The sequence below is a fragment of the Scyliorhinus canicula genome, chromosome 10 (genome assembly GCF_902713615.1).
Source record: "Scyliorhinus canicula chromosome 10, sScyCan1.1, whole genome shotgun sequence".
NCBI lineage: Eukaryota > Metazoa > Chordata > Chondrichthyes > Carcharhiniformes > Scyliorhinidae > Scyliorhinus > Scyliorhinus canicula.
Genome location: NC_052155.1, coordinates 26881758 through 26899348, shown reverse-complemented (window position 1 = coordinate 26899348; position 17591 = coordinate 26881758). Strand labels below are relative to the sequence as shown.

Sequence of the window (17591 nt, the reverse complement as noted above, 5' to 3'; positions counted from 1 at the left end):
ATAAAAGTAAATGAATAATATCGCTTTTTGCGCTGCATTATGGATGTCAATTTTTCAAAGACAAAAGTGTACAAAGATTAGATTTTGCATACATACAGTAACAATTTCAATATAACTTCTCCGAAAGCAAAACATATTTTATACACTCCACTGAACATAGTCTTCTTTTGGGTTTGATCACACCCAGGAAATACTGCTTGCTTTAAAAGGCCATTTGTAAAATTTAAATTTTAAAAAATCCATTCCATGGCTTAACTATCTAAAATGATAATCAGTAATTAGTAAGAGTTAATTTTCAGTAATCACATCAAAGAAAAAGGAACAATTACTCAATGGACAATCTGTTGTATGGATAGTTTCCTTCATGCATCGACTAATCCTATCATTGCATTTATTTTTATGAACTAAATTATTGGAAAATTAAAACAATGGTCATTGTAATACACATATTGTGATTGCCAGTTATAAAAAATACTCGTAATCAATTTTGCTACAACATACTGTGCTGCTCATTCACTGCATACCTCAGAGCAGTTTCTTCTAAGAAAGGCTGAGGTAGATAAGCCGTTCTTACTTTTGTGATGGAAACTTAATGGCCCAGATCTTGCACTCTCCAGATAGACAGAAATCAGATGTACACAGAAAATGCACTGGGAGACCCCTTGGAAGTCCCAAGACCAGGACTCCATAGGAATTCCCAGGAAATTTCAACTTCCAATGGCAACTCCTCTGCATCTGGAATCTCAATCAAGTCTCCAGCTCGGTGTTAAGAGTCAGAGACTTTGGTGCATTCTGACTCAATTACCTGGTTAGCTACTCAGGGGATGTTAAGACAGGGAAGAAAAACCTAGTCTAAATCCCGGCTAATGATCCCACCCACCTTCTAAACTCTATCCCCCCCCCCACAACCCTGCCACTCTACTCACTTACCTCACTTTCACAGTCGTTAACACAGTGAAAAGATGTTTGAATATCCCAAGGATTTTCATTGTGTTGATATACAGCAGCTAGTGCTGTAAATAGGGGGTGTGGCTTAGCTGCCCTACGAAGATGAGCTCCAAGAACAGGCTCTGCATTTCTGAAGAGGCTCAGTTCGGATGTCCAGGCCAGAATTGTGGAGCTCAAGAGCCATGTCTGAAAATGGCAGCGGAGTGGAAGCCTGATAGTGATCGCCACTCCTCAGAAAATTCGGCCCAATAATTTAATATTGCTCTGTAATTAACATCCTATATCCGGTAAACTTACATAATGGACATAAGGCAGTGAACTGCATTATTTCCTTATCTTACAGATTATTTAAAACATGGGTGGCATGGTAGCACAGTGGTTAGCACTGTTGCTTCACAGCACCAGGGACCCGGGTGCGATTCCCAGCTTGGATCACTGTTTGTGCGGAGTCTGCATGTTCTCCCAGTGTCTGCGTGCGTTTCCTCTGGGTGCTCCAGTTTCCTCCCACAGTCCAAAGATGTTTCGGGTTAGGTGGATTGGTCACACTAAATTGCCTCGTAGTGTCCAAAAGTTAGGTGGGGTTGCTGGGTTATGGGGATAGGGTGAAAATGTGGGCTTAGCTAGGGTGCTCTTTCGGGTGCCGGTGTAGACTCAATGGGCCGATTGGTCTCTTTCTGCACTGTAAATTCTATGATAAATTAATATCTGATAAAGCACTTCAAAATTCACATAACTCTATAAATAGATGAAGGCTATTTAAACATATGCTATCGACAGTGATGTAAAATCACGAGCTTTAGCCACCCGCAAAGGTCAAGATTCCAAATTTTACAAGCTGTTAGACATTGATTTTAAAGCTTCCATATTACTTGCAAAAAGTATTGGGGGTCTGATATTTCCTATCCACAGTGATTGAACAGACAGACCATACATCCAGTTCCCTAAATTAAATTTAACAGAGCATAAACTTTAAAACAAAATACATATATTAGCTCAATCAAAATATATAGATCATATTCCATTCATTAACCATGGCCAAGTTTTCTTCTTTATTCTTATGTTGAATCAACTTCATTTTAAATCTTTCCTTTGGTTATTCCCCACTTTATTTTAAAATATAGTTGAAGGGTGACCCCAATGCAATCGCCCTATCATAGTATTTTGCAATTTAGCAACTTTAAATACAGAAAAAATAATGCGATTCAATAATAAACTACAAACAGAATGCAGAAATGTTACAAGCAAAATACCACAGATATCGAAAATCCGAAATAAATACAGAAAATGCTGGTGATACTCAAAGTTGATCAGGCAGCATCTGTGCAGAGAGGAACAGATAACGCTGCTTCTCTTGATGTTGCTGTCATACATGGCAATGTGGTATAGCTTTGGTTAATCTGATATGTGCAAAGCTAAGTATGGACATGTGTAATTTGAGGAATAGATCATGTGAGAAAGTAGCAAATAAGTTATCATTAATTGCACAACAGAAACAAAAAACATTTCAAGGGTATATAGGTTATTCCACGAGAGCAAAAGTTTGAATCTGTGTTTATCTGCACTATTTAACTTCAACAGTATCAATTGCATGAAATCAAAGTGCAAAGTTCCTTTCAAATGTTTTGTTACTCTCTGTATTTTTAAATGAAGCAGAACAAGTAGGCGTTACTGTTAGAAGCAATAAGTAATTCTTGTACAGATAGGTTTGGCCAATGTTTATCAAACAAAAACATTCAGTGGTGGACTCCAGCAGTGAAGTGCAAAAGGAGCGTAGCGAAGGAGGCCACCATCCCCCACCCCGCCCTGTTTTTACTGCTCAAGCTATCATAAAGCAGGTGAGTTCAAAAGATCCCTCTGAAAGGGAGAAGATAAGTTTCTACGATATGTGAGTGAGTGGGATGTCGGGTTGGGAGTGAGGGGGGAGGAATTAGGTGTGAGTGGGTGTGCAGGCGTGGGCCCAAGTGTGTCAAGGAATACCGTAAGGGGCGAGGTACTTTAAAAAAAATTCAGTGTACCCAATCATTTTTTCCAATTAAGGGGCAATTTAGCATGGCCAATCCATCTACCCTGTGCATCTTTGGGTTGTGGGGGCGAAACCCACGCAAACATGGGGAGAATGTGCAAACTCCACACGGACAGTGACCCAGAGCCGGGATCAAACCTAGGCGGCATGAGGCAGCAATGCTAACCACTGCGCCACCGTGCTGCCAGAAGGGTGAGGTACTTGGTTGTGTGTGTGTGTGTGTGTGTGTTTGTGGGGAGGGTGTTCTTGCAGAGCTTGGTCTGGGTGTTTAAAATAGTTACTCTGAAGTGTTTTTTTCCTTCTAACTCTTTCAGGCTAACTATGAGGTTAAACTGGCTGATCCATCTGAAGTTGGAGATTTAAATGGCTTTGTCAAATGGTTTCCAGCCCAGTGCAATTGTCCAGGAGGAAGTTAGCTCTTTTGGATAATTGCTCGGTAAATCTCTCTGTGGGAACTTCCAAGAGGTATTCCCCAGCGCATCTTTGGGGTACCCTCCAAATCCAACCCTGGGGAGCCAAGAGGTTACGGACCAATATTTAACAGCTGCACCAAAGTACAGGACATTGTATGTAACCTATGTACCTCTTAGATGAACAAAGTTAAACGCTGTAGCATGACTGGGGTAAAATGTATGCAAAGAAAATAAATTATTCTACTTTCCAGATGGCTATTTTCCCATCTTCCCTGCCAGCACCACTGAGAACATATCTGTCTTCAGTACAACACAATGCTCGAACCATGTCTACATGAGCCACCAGTTCCTTTTCCACACAGTACTTGAATATGTCTACCACATAGATTTTCCCTCGGACTTTGTCTGATCCTTTGCCTCCAATCCAGAGCTAAAAGGAATTTAAAAAATATACATTGGAATTAGCCACCTGCATTCCTTTGAATATAACCAACATATTAAGTATACAGCTGTTGCAACAGAAAGTCAGTAGCAATATTTAAACAGTGTATTCTGTTAAAGAATGTGGCTGACTCCGAAATGGCCTAGTAAGTCACTCAATTCAAGGGCAGTAAAGGATGGGTAACAAATGCCGGCCTTTCCCCCCAGTGCCCACATTCCATGAATTAATTTTTTTAATTGTAATTTTACACCGTTCAATATTTGAATTAATTTGTTGATGTCACCATAATAAGCAGTATTTTGCAATACCTCATCCTACAACTACCTTTCTACTTGACACCGGAAAAAAGTAATCTACTTCAACACAAGTCCATGGAATCTAATACGGTTAAACATATTTCCCTCCAAACAATGGAACAAAACATTAATGGACCAGGGTGAACACATGGTATCCCAGTGATAGTTGACTCCCGCAAGGCCCAATTTAATGTTGGAAGACGCCTGTCAGCTGGTACAAGACAAACTGGCAAATGGAGCCAGTATGTCAACTTTCGTACACACGATAGAGGGACAATGCTCAGAGAGTGTTCAGGGGCTAGAAGTAATGTTTCTTTTCTTGGGATGTGGACATCAATGGTCAGAATTTGTTGTCCACCCATAAATTCCCTCGGGAAGGTGCTGGTGAGCCTTCTTCCTGAAGTGCCAACGTCCATTAGATACACCTGCTGTGCTGTTAGGAAAAGAGCTCCAGAATTTTTATGCAGCAACACTAAAGGAACTGCAATAAAGTTCCAAGTCAGAATGATGACTTAGAGGGGAACTAATACGTGGTGGCATTTCCACGCATCCACTGCCCTCAACCTTCTAGATGGTAGACGTTGCGTGTTTGGAAGGTGATGTTGAAGGAGCTTTGCTATACGACATCTTGTATATGGTAAACCCTGCTGTCATGATAAATCATTGGCGGAGGCTGTGAATGTTTCGGCAGAGGGAGTGCTGATCAAGCGAATTGTTTTGTCCTGGCTGAGGTTGAGCTCAGAGTGTTGTTGGAGCTGCACTCATCCATGCAATTACAGAGTATTCCAACACCATCCTGCCTTTTGACTTGTAGGTGGAGTGAAGAGCTGAGTTACTCGCCGCAGAATTCCCAGCCTCTGACCTGCTCTTATAATAATAATCTTTAGTTTCACAAGTAGGCTTACATTAACACTGCAATGAAGTTACTGTGAAAAGTCCCTAGTCGCCACATTCTGGCGCCTGTTCGGGTACACCCGACAGTCTGCCATTCTTCTGTACGTCTGCTGCCGGGTACACTTCTTGTGTATTAAAGCCTATCGTTCGGACTTTATCTACGTTTCGTGTCCATTGATTGTGCATCAGCATCATTGGCAGAAAGACACAGGAAGTGGCAGAAAGACACAGGAAATGTCAAAAAGGGCACAAAGGGAAAGGGATCAAAACAGGCACCCAAGGCACTTCAGCAGCGAAGACTCAACGTGGGAGGTGACCTTGACGAGACCAGAGAAGACCAGACCAGAGAAAGGAAGAAGGAAGGAAGGAAGGAAGGAAGAGTCTGCCAGTGAGACCACCTTCGTGAAGACGGACCAGAAGAATGCAGTGATTGAATCCATAGCCTAATTCGCGGGTAGTACACACTGATCTTGGGTACCTCTTGTATATTTTGTGGGTAATTTACAGGTTAATTATGTTAAATATTGTTGAATTTGAACTCGTGTTTGTGGTTTGTTCTCCTCATTATTAAAGACAACTAGGTAAACATTTGAGTAAGTAAGCTGGTCGTAAGTATCAGGATTTAGACACAACAGTGGACTATTAGTAGGCTAGCTCTTACTAGTGGTGGTCAAGTATCCAAGTATCCGAGGAAGCCCTGGCCGGCCACCGCATGTCTGTTCTAGTTTGTTACAACCAAGGAAAGAAGATGGGGTATTTATGGCTGACAACAGTGGCTCTGGTTATGAGTCACCGAGGTAGTATCGAGGGAAGTGAGCCGAAATATCTTGGTCTCACTGTGTCACTGAGAAATAATACTGCTGTGCACCATACATTTCCAACACATTAAACAAACTTGAAGCTGAAGTTACCGTATTACCTGATTTTTCACAAGTATCATGCAACTGATACTTCGGCAGTCCTGAAGCTGAACCTTTTGCAAGGGCTTTGATAGATCCTTCATATCCCAAATACAAACTTCTCCTTTGTCACCGCATGTTGCCACCAGTTGATTTTTCTAATGAGAGGATATATAAAGAAAATATTAAAATACTTAGGATAGTCAGTACTGGCTAGTGGAACTTAAAAATATCAGTCTAATAAAAGACAAGGTCAAGACAACAGCTTCTACTACTAGCCCAGTAATCCAAAAAATGGGCTACATTTGTATACCTACAGAAACACCGGGCGAAATTCTCCGACCCCCACGACGGGTGGGAGAATAGCGGGAGGGCCTTCCCGACATTTTTGCCGCCCTCCCGCTATTCTCCCCCCCCCCCCCCCCCCCCCCCCCCCCAAAGTCCCGACCCGAATCGCTGCCGCCGTTTTTTTACGGCCGGCAGCGATTCTCAGCTGTTAGATGGGCCGAAGTCCCAGCCCTTTACGCCGTTTTTACGAACGGCAAACACACCTGGTCTTGCCGTTCGTAAAAACGGCGTGACTAACTCGCTATTAATAACCATGGCACCGATTGGCACGGCAGTACCACGGCCGTGCCAAGGGTGCCATGGGCCCGCGATCGGTGGGCACCGATCGCGGGCACCGGGCCTGATGCCCGCGCACTACTTGTCCTTCCGCCGCCCCGCAGTATCCATTCGCGGGGCGGCTGAGGGGCAACCCGGCCCGCGCATGCGCGGGTTTCGCCCAAAAACGCGATGACGTCACCCGCGCATGCGCGGGTTGGAGTCTTCCAAACTGCGCATGCGCAGCTGACGTCATATGACGCGTCAGCCGGCGCTAACTCCGGCAAGCGGGCTTAACGATTTTCGTTAAGCCCGTCTTGCCGGAGCCTACGGCGTCGGTCTGCTAGCCCCGACCGGGGACCAGAATCGGTCCCCGGTCGGGAAGGGGCGCGCTCGGGTTTTACGCCAGCTTTACGATTTCTCCCGTTTTGGGAGAATCTCGCCCACCATTTCCAACGAGCTAATTAGCCAATAGAATGTTGCACATTTCCCAAAATCTGGCTGCTGCAAACACGTGCCCATTTTCTTCAATCAAATGATTACAACATTGCCACATTTACATATCTAAACTGTTACTATCTGCAAGGCTTTTTTTACAACATTGACCATTTTATCCATTTCTTTTCTTCAATTTTAATTGAACACTGCATATTTTATTCCACTAGAATATGTACTCCAAACACAAAACCTAAATTCTGGGGATGCTGGAAATCTGAAATGGAAACAGAAAATGGTGGAAGCACTCAGCAGGTCTGGCAGCAGCTATGGAGAAAGAAAATAGAGTTAATATTTCAGATCTGTGAACTTTCATCAAGGTGGAAAGATGAGGGTGGAATTGGGAGCAAGCGTATTAAGCTTCTGATAGGGAATGAACAATGGGTTCTTTCCAAAGTGTAGCTGGAGAAAATTACAATTCATCGAAAACAGCCAGTTTGCCAACAATAGGAATCAGGCGGGTTAAGACAGATGATTTATGGCTAAGTATTATTATGGAAATGCTAACTATATTCGTATGGATAATGTCACCAAGGGACAGAATGCAGATAAAGAAGTGGAACAAGCTGAGAATTGATCTTTAAGGGACTTAAATGATGGTGTGGAGGCCATTGCTGGAGGTGCTGCAGCTATGATCAAATTGCTAAGGTGGAGCCAAGTGAGGTCAATTTTAGAGAGCTGGACAATAGAGAAAGGCCTAGGAGGAGGATAGTGTTGTCAACCACATTAAAGACTGCAGAGGTCAAGGAGGATACGGCACATGGTCAAAGTCACCAAGGATCTCAGTTGTTACTTGGGTTCGGGCCATTTCAGACTGGAAATGCAGGTTGGAAAGCTGATCGTTAAACTCCGTTTGAATTTCCCCAATCACAACTTGCATTTGTATACGATCTGTAATGTAATGAAATATACCAAGATGATTCATTCAGGAAATATGGGTACAAATCTGAGAGGCAGCAAAACATTTATGGACTTTGGAGAAGGACTGTGGTTTGCTAACATAGAGGAGCAAAAGTTAGGGGTTTAAGAAATTGGCAATGACAATAGTCTTCAAATGAAAGGGAGCATCTCTGGTATTTTACTTTGTTCTCCAGGATGCTCGTGGCATATGGATTGTTTTGACAGAAGAGAGGGGTATGATAATTAGTTGATGTGGTTCAGATAGATGTTTGAATCAGTTGTGGGGAGATGGTTGTATAGGTAATGTTATAGTAATCCAGGGCCGCAGGCTGATACTCCAGGAACATTGATTCAAATGCCACAATGGCAACTGTGGAATTTGAATTCAATTAATAAATCTGCAATATGAAACTAGTCTCAGCAATGATAAGCATAGTAACCATCAACTATTGTTACAAAAAACAACCAGTTAAATTCAGGGAAGAAAATCTGTCTTCTTTATCTTGGCCGGAATTCTGTTTGGGAGACTAAGCGCGGGTTTCTCTGATTGCCGTCGCCGAAATCACATTTGGCAATTGGCCAGAGAATTCGTTTTTACTCTGGAATCGGGGGCGGAGCTGTTTTCGATGCTCCACCCCCTCAAAAACAGCATGCGCACGCCGTTGGGACGGCCTGAGGAGGTCACCTGAGGTCAGAGCAATTCTGGTTCAGCGGGTGTTGAAATCTCTGGGGCCGGAATTAGCACTAAGAGCCTTACAGAACTGAAGCGCTCCATTTCAGACTCACTGCAAACACAAAGATGGCATAGAAAAGACCTGCGTCCCAGGTTCAGGAGTCCAAGGTGGACCCCAGCTCCAAGCCAGTGAACAGAGCAAGGACATCCTTCAGGATGGGCCACAGACTCAAGCCTGCCCTCCTGAACAGCATCTGGGAGGTGATGGCAGAAACAGTCAGTGCTGCCAGCTGCACCAGGAGGAGACAGCTCGTGATCCTATCGAGTGGGGATCACTGGCGAGGACTCTGCCCTGAGAGGGGCAGAGTACCAGGGAGGGCGCCAAAGGCCATGGTGCAGGTGTCTGTTGTTTGGGGTGAGCTCTGTTGATACCTTGTTTCCAGGATATCAATGCAGTGGGGAAGCGCTTCAGAGGAGTGTCAATGCTTGGCTGACCCCTGATTAAGCTTGGCTGCACCCATCCTCTTAATGAAACAGCTGGTGTATGAGGGTGTCCAGAGGGATGGCCTGGGTGACCAGAGGCTCTCTGAGCATTCAAAGGATACAGGAAGCACTCAGCGTTGTGAGCAGACAGGAGCCTGTAAGTAGCACCAGAGGACTGCAATTAAAATAGATACTGCAGCAATGACGGTCTGAGCCAGGCCACCTGGATCCCAAGAGAGACACCCAGAATCCATGGATCTGGCACTTCAGTTCCCTGCCCCTGCCTGCGCAGCCATCCCCTGCAAGCCCGACAATATTTTAGGCTTATTCAGAGATTTTTTTCCCACTCTCTTGACACAGCCATGACGCCAAGGCCCCATTTGTAAATACGTGCACTAATATTCACCTGCAAGACCTCTGTGTGGTCTACATGTGACTCCAAATCCACTGTAATAAGTTTGGTCCTTAAGTGCACTCTGCAATACCGAGCAAGCCGTTCAGTTCAAGGGCAATTAGGAATAAGCAACAAGCGTTAGCCTTGCCAGAAACATCCACATCCCGTGAAAGAATGAAGGGGAAAACATGTTGCCTTCAGTCCTTGGATTTAACTTTTGGCAGGAAAATAAAGATGCATTTTTTTTTAAAAAGTGGATGCTGTGGCCACAAAATTTGAAAACATATTTGATTTTGTATCAGAAGCTTTCGATGAGAATAAAGTATTAAAGATAAGTGGCATTGTTGATAGGAAGCTGGTTAAAGGATAGAAAACGGAGCACAACAGAGCCAGTTGGTATAATCTTTTCGTGTTCTTTTACTTACACACTGAAAACGAAGTGCAGAGCTAGAAAAAGGTTCAAAGTATGGAGTTGCAGAAAGGAAAACGTCTCTGGTTACAAATCCATTTGTAAATGATAGAGGAATGAAGTAAGATGGTCAATTACGCAATAGACACATGTACATTTTTCTGCAATCCTTAACATTAGTCTCCAAAAGAAATAAGAACCATCACCATCCCAATAATGAAAATCATCGGGACACACCTGAACGGAAGTATGAAACATTTCATTTCCCAACAATACACACACTGAACTTGCAAGTTACTCAACTGAAAAATAATGCGTTCAATATGTCTACAAATGGAGATGAAATCCTTGATTACGTTTTACTCAAGAAGATTCTGTTTACCATACAGAAGCAAAAGTTTTCTTCACATTATGGAATCATTTCTAAAAGGAGAATTAATTATTTTATATCTAGATCAGTAGAACTGGGGTTTCATTTTATGAAAACTAAAATAAATAACAATACTCAACCAGAAGAAGCTAATTAGAAGTATATTGTTTCACAGTTTTAACTTACCTCAGGGAAAATAAGGAAACAGCTAAAATAGGCATGGCTTCCTTTTGGATTTTCCAGTGTCACCTTTCGTAATAGTTGTCCATTTTTTTTCACTTCCAGCAGTGCATCTCCTACACCTAATGCAACAGACAAACATTTAACTTGATTAACATTTTTGGTGAGATAGCTGAGAGGGTTGATTAGGATAATTTTGTTTGTGTAGTATATGTGGGGCTTCCAATAGCGCAGTGGTTAACATTGTTGCTTCACAGCTCCAGGGTTGTAGGCTCGATTTGTGGAGTTTACACGTTCTCCCCGTGTCTGCATGGGTTTCCTCCAGGTGCACTGGTTTCCTCCCACAAATTCCGAAAGACATGTTTGTTAGGTGTATTGGACATTCTGAATTCTCCCTCAGTGTACCCGAACAGGCACTGGAATGTGGCGACTAGCTTTTCACAGTAACTTGATTGCAGTTTTAATGAAGATTATAATTATTATTCTAGCGATTAGATAAGGTGTCACATTACAGGTTTGCATGCAATTTCTAAGCACTTGGAATAAAAGGGATAATGTCAGCATGGATACAAAGTTAGCTAAGTGACGAGAAAAAGAGAGCAGTGGTAAATGTTTTTTTTTAAACAATGGTATTCAAAGTTGGGAAGTTATGATAAACATTAATAAAACACTAATTTGGCCTCAACCACAACATTGCATCCAACTTTGGGCATTGCACCTTTGGAGGGATGTGAAGACTTTAGAGTGGGTGCAGAAAAGATTTGCAAGAATGATTCCAGAGTTGAAGGACTTCAGTTATGTTGATAGATCGGAGGGGCTGAGACTGGTTGCCTCTGGAAAGTGAAGTCTGAGAAGGGATTTGACAGATGTGCTGAAAAACATGAGGGACAGATTAGATTGACAGAAATTTGTTTGCATTGGCAGAGGAATCACAGAATTCTGTGATTCATAATATCTTAATAGTGCAGGAGGCCATTTGGTCCATCGAGTCTATCCTGGCTCTCTGAAAGAGCATTCTACCTAGTCCTACTCCCCTACCTTATTCCCATAACCTTGCACAATGTTTATTTTCAGATATCAGTCAAATTTCCGATTGAATACTTTGATCAAACCTTCCTCCAACTCCCTCTCAGGAATTTCGTTCCAGGCTCACACTATCCTCTGGGTGAAAAATATTTTCCTCATAATTTTTACTCCTTTTGCCAATTATTTTGAAACTGGGCCCTCGACCCCTTGGTGCCCTCAAGTGGGAACAGTTTCTCACTATTTACCCTAACCATACCCCTCAGGATCCTAAATTTTTCTATCAAGTCTCCTCTCAGCCATTCTTTCTCCAAGGAAAATAGTCCTAATCTCTCAAACGTATCCTCAAAGCTAATGGATGCGATTCTCTGCTCCCCACGCCGGGTGGGAGAATCGCGGGATGGCCGGGCGACTCATGACATGCCCCCCGCGATTCTCCCACCCCCCCCCCCCCCAACGCGGAAGAATCGCCGCTCGCCGTTTTTCACGGCGACCGGCGATTCTCCGACCGAGCGGCCTGCCGTTCGCGACCGGTTCACGACGGCGGCAACCACACCTGGTCGCTGCCGTCGTGATCATGGCGCCAAAAGCTGGTTTGAAGTTGTGGGGGGCGGAGAGGGGAGTGAGCACCACGGCCGTGCTCGGGAGGGGGCTGGCCCGGGATCGGTGCCCACCGATCGTCGGGCCGGCATCTCAAAGGGACGCACTCTTTCCCCTCCGCTGCCCCGCAAGATCAAGCCGCCACGTCTTGCGGGGCAGCGGAGGGGAAGACGGCAACCGCGCATGCGTGGGTTTGAGCCGTCAGCCGTCGTGACGTCAGCCGCGCATGGGCGGGTTGGAGCGGCCAACCTGCGCACGCGCGGCTGACGTCACTTAGGCGCGCCGGCCACGTCATTCTCGGCGCGCCGCCTTGACGCAAGCATCAAGGCCCGGCGGCCGAGAGTTACGGAGGGCTGTTTCATAGCCCCCCCGGGTGGGGGTGAATAAGGTGAGAGGAGCGGCCTCCGAGGCCGTCGTGAAACTTGGCCGAATTCACGACGGCCTTCCCGATTTTTCGTGGGAGAGGAGAATTTCGCCCACAGTTCTTCATCAGTGGAATCATTCTAGTGAATTTCCTCAATGCTTTTTCCAATGCCTTCATATCCTTGCCCAAGAAATGGATGCAGTACTCCATATAAGGCCTAACTAGCATCTGTTACAAGTTCAACATGACCTCCTTACTCTTGTACTCAATGCCCATGTTAATAAATCCAAAAATTCTATAAGCTTTATTAAATGCTCTTTCGACATGCCTTGCTACCTTCAATGGTATACACTATCTTAGACTTTATTAATAGTATAGAGTATAATGGCAAAGGAGGTTATGCTGAATTTGAAGACATATACCTCAACTGATTACTGCGTACAGTTCTGGGTGTCACACTTTCAAAAGAATTTGAATGAGTTGGAGAGAGTGCAAAAGAGATTTATAAGAATGGTTCCAGGGATGAGAAACTTCAGTTATGAGGATAGATTGGAGCGGTTGAGACTATTCTCCTTGGAGAGGGGAAGGTGAAGAGCACCAAGAAGCATGTACTGATTCAAACTGATTTGCAAAAGAAGAAATGCAATATGAAAAAACCTTTTCACATGAGTGGTTTGGTCTGCAATGCACTGCCTGGAAGTGTGATGGAGGCAGTTTCAATTGTGACACTCAAGACGACATTAGATAATTGTTTGAATAGAAACTATGTACAGGGTTACAGGGAAAAGGCAAAGGCATTAAATCATAATGCTCATTCATGGTGCAGACATGATGGGTTGAATGGTCTCCTTATGCACCGTAACCATAGAACCATGCAAAAGTTACAGTGCAGAAAGAGGCCATTCAGCCCATCGTTTCTGTGCGGTCCTAACTATAGAACCAAGCAAAAGTTACAGTGCAGAAAGAGGCCATTCAGCCCATCATGTCTATGCTGTCTCAACTATAGAACCATAGAAAAGCTACAGTGCAGAAAGAGACCATTCAGCCCACTGTGTCTGTGCTGGCCAAAGGGGGGGGGGGGGGGGGTAGTCTCACGTTCGCTGTCAAACTCTGCCACTTAATAAAATCCACTTGGTCTTCCCCATCACCTCTGACAGACAAGATTCCAGACTTAATGCCAGCACCTTAGCTAATAGCTTTGTGTCTATGTCTATATTTAATAGGGAGATTGGATTATACGGCCCACAGTCTAATGGGTCCTTGTCGTTTTTCAAGAGCAGGGAAATCGAAGCCGGCCTCAGCGGCTGTGGCAAAGCGTCTTTCTCCAAGGAGTCCATAAACATCCCTAACAATTGAGGGGCTAATAGATCTCTGAATTTTTATAAAATTCCACCGGGAACCCATCAGGTCCTGGTGCCTTTCCCGACTGCATCAGTTTCATCACCTGCTTGATCACATCCAACTCTAGCGGAGTATCAAGGTCCTCTCGTAACTCCTCCTCCGCCTTGGGAAACTCGAACTCATCCAGGAATTCTACCATATCTTCTCCATCTGGAGGAGGGTCCGACAATTGGGAGAGCTTTGAAGCAAAATATTCGGTCGGCCTTGCGCCAACTCCCTCGGGTAGACCCACCAGCCTCAGGTTCATGTGCCTGGACCTATTTTCTAAATTATCCAGATTCACCCTGAAGCCCTTGTTCCTATCTCTGACGATTGCCATTTCAGCCTCGAAGAACGCAAATCTGTCTTTGTGCTGGAATAAGGCTCCTCCACATTTTTCAATTTCTCTGCCTGCAAGTCTACTCCCTTAATTGTTTTGCTCAGTTGTTCAGTTGCTCCATTACTGGGCCTAAAACGTCCTCCACTGTAGTTTTAAATAAAGCTTTCAATTCCTGACCGTGTTTCTTGAAGTGTTCATCCATTTCTGCACCAAATTTTTTAAATTCTCCAGCTACCACCCCTGCCATCATGTCGAGGGTGATGGGCATGGCCGCCTCCTTACCATTTTTGATGCATTGTTGCTCGGGTTCGACTTCTACCAATTTCACCCCTCCGCCCCTCTTCGGTGTCAGTTTCAATGTTGCGTTCTTTGTGGTTAGTTGCACTGCCGGGAAAGTCTATTTTTTTTATTTTTACGATTGGACAGATAAGCCCATGTGTCGGAGCCTGCACAGGAGCCACCTGAGGTGTGGCCGCTCCTTCATGCCGTCGCACCGGAAGTCCCATTTTAAACCCATTTTCTATGATCTGGTCTGTAGCCTTGCAGGTTACAGCCCTTCATATGCAGATTCAGGTACCTTGGCCATCAACGTAGTCAGAGAATTCCTGACACCAATCACCCCGTGGGTGAAAATCTTTTTCCTTATTGCCCCTCAAATCCTTCTACCAATCACCACAAATCTATGGTCCATAGTAATTGACCCCTCAGCTAGGGGAAACAAGTCTTTCCTGTCTAATATGTTGTAAGTTACAGCAACTCATCAGCAGAACAAAATGAACGGGACAAAGTTGGAAAGGATATATGCCATTTTAAAAGGACATGCGGTACAGGAATACAGAATGCGCGTCTACAGGCAGACAGCAGAATATACATCCCGAAGACTCATCTCAGGGCCAACAGAAAATTATGTAGGAAGATTAAATGTCCACAACTCACTCCAAGAGAAACAATGGAATGTAAATCAGTTCTGCACTGGCCAGACGAAATCACATTACCTTAATTGGAAAACGATTAACGTTGTCCCTAGCATCCATTTGAACCATTTTTAAGAGATCAGCAGTCTCTGGAGACATTAGAGAACCTTTTGTGGCGACACTGATCAAATCAATTTAATCTTTTCAGCAATCAGCTGGCCTTTGTCCTGAAACGTACCTGTGGGAGGGGTCAGTCAGTTCCATTCAGGTTTTTTGCCCTGAAAAGTACGGGACTCAGGAACTCCCTCTCTCTGTCCTGCTTGGCGCACTCTTCACTTGCTGCGAGCAGACCACGAAGACCGGAGGGACACTAGGCTCACGGCCCAGCAGCGACAGTTTAACTATTCCTCCTGAGAACAGTGAGTATACTCCCTCAACCCACAGAAATTCCCAATTAGTGTAGATTGTTGAGGTTGAGGTGGGCGTGTGGATATATATGTATCTATGTTTGCGAGCTTAAAGTAAATTTGTGTAAAAGTAAGAATTTTCGATGTGCCATTTAGTCTCTTGCTTTATACATAGTATTTTATAACCAGTGTTTGTGTGTTATAGTCTGAGTTGTGGAGGACCTAATTCTCTTGAATAAATTATTTAATTTTAAATCTACCACTGTTGTAGTCTCACCATTCTTTCGCTGTCTGCTCTGGTTGAGTCACAATAATTGCCAGAACATAATTCCGTAGTCAAGGACCCAAAAGGAATCCGAGCGCTTCGAACATGCTCACTCAAGAGAGGCTACTGGTTAGGAATAAACAGTGATCCCTCTTTCTCTCTCTCTTGTGAAGTTGCACTATCATAGAATTTACAGTGCAGAAGGAGGCCATTCGGCCCATCGAGTCTGCACCAGCTCCTGGAAAGAGCACCCTACCCAATGTTAACACCTCCACCCCATCCCCATAACACAACCCAACACTAAGGGCAATTTTGGACACTAAGGGCAATTTATCATGGCCAATCCTCCTAACCTGCACATGTTTGGACTGTGGGAGGAAACCGGAGCACCCGGAGGAAACCCACGCACACACGGGAAGGATGTGCAGACTCCGCACAGACAGTGACCCAAGCTGGAATCGAACCTGGGACCCTGGAGCTGTGAAGCGATTGTGCTATCCACAATGCTACCGTGCTGCCCTAGTGGGGCATTTCCGGGTGACATTTCACCATCAACAGAAGAGAGACTCACACAGGTGTAGGTGGCAGTCAAGGCAACTGGTGTGGCATAAGAACAATCCCACTGGTTAGGTATAAACAGTGAGACTTGTTCCCTCTCTCTTGCGAAGCTGTCCCAGTGCGACACTTCTGGGTTGTGGTTTCAACACCTGCAGGAGAGAGATACCCACAGTTATCTGTGACACCCAATACCAGCCTCTGGTGGAGTAAAGGGAACCCTTCTGTTTGCAATGTCATAATTTTGAAGAACTCAATTAGGACACCCCTTAACCTCTTCCGTTCTAAGGAAAACAACCCTACAGTCTATCCAAACTCTCCTCATTGCTGCAATATTCAAGCCCTGGCAACATTCTTGTAAATCTCCTCTGCACTCCCTCCAGAGCAAATCTCCTCTGCACTCCCTCCAGAGCAAATCTCCTCTGCACTCCCTCCAGAGCAAGTCTCCTCTGCACTCCCTCCAGAGCAAATCTCCTCTGCACTCCCTCCAGAGCAAATCTCCTCTGCACTCCCTCCAGAGCAAATCTCCTCTGCACTCCCTCCAGAGCAAATCTCCTCTGCACTCGCTCCAGAGCAAATCTCCTCTGCACTCGCTCCAGAGCAAATCTCCTCTGCACTCCCTCCAGTGTAAATCTCCTCTGCACTCCCTCCAGAGCAAATCTCCTCTGCACTCCCTCCAGAGCAAATCTCCTCTGCACTCCCTCCAGAGCAAATCTCCTCTGCACTCCCTCCAGAGCAAATCTCCTCTGCACTCCCTCCAGAGCAAGTCTCCTCTGCACTCCCTCCAGAGCAAGTCTCCTCTGCACTCCCTCCAGAGCAAATCTCCTCTGCACTCCCTCCAGAGCAAATCTCCTCTGCACTCCCTCCAGAGCAAATCTCCTCTTCTCTCCCTCCAGAGCAAATCTTCTTTGCACTCGCTCCAGAGCAAATCTCCTCTGCACTCCCTCCAGAGCAAATCTCCTCTGCACTCCCTCCAGTGTAAATCTCCTCTGCACTCCCTCCAGAGCAAGTCTCCTCTGCACTCCCTCCAGTGTAAATCTCCTCTGCACTCCCTCCAGTGTAAATCTCCTCTGCACTCCCTCCAGAGCAAATCTCCTCTGCACTCCCTCCAGAGCAAATCTCCTCTGCACTCGCTCCAGAGCAAATCTCCTCTGCACTCCCTCCAGAGCAAATCTCCTCTGCACTTCCTCCAGAGCAAATCTCCTCTGCACTCCCTCCAGAGCAAGTCTCCTCTGCACTCACTCCAGTGTAAATCTCCTCTGCACTCCCTCCAGAGCAAATCTCCTCTGCACTCCCTCCAGAACAAATCTCTGCATTCCCT

General features: G+C 45.0%; 1 protein-coding gene across 1 annotated transcript in view; it reads right to left on the bottom strand.

Annotated features, from left to right (window-relative positions):
• Positions 1-3084: 3084 nt before the first annotated feature.
• The window catches only part of LOC119972288 (DENN domain-containing protein 3-like), a 160360-nt gene continuing 145853 nt past the window's right edge, over positions 3085-17591 (bottom strand). Inside the window, 3 exon segments of the mRNA XM_038808751.1 lie at positions 3085-3814; positions 5936-6073; positions 10429-10544. Of these exon segments, the coding sequence (XP_038664679.1) occupies positions 3620-3814; positions 5936-6073; positions 10429-10544 (449 nt within the window). The 3' untranslated portion in view covers positions 3085-3619.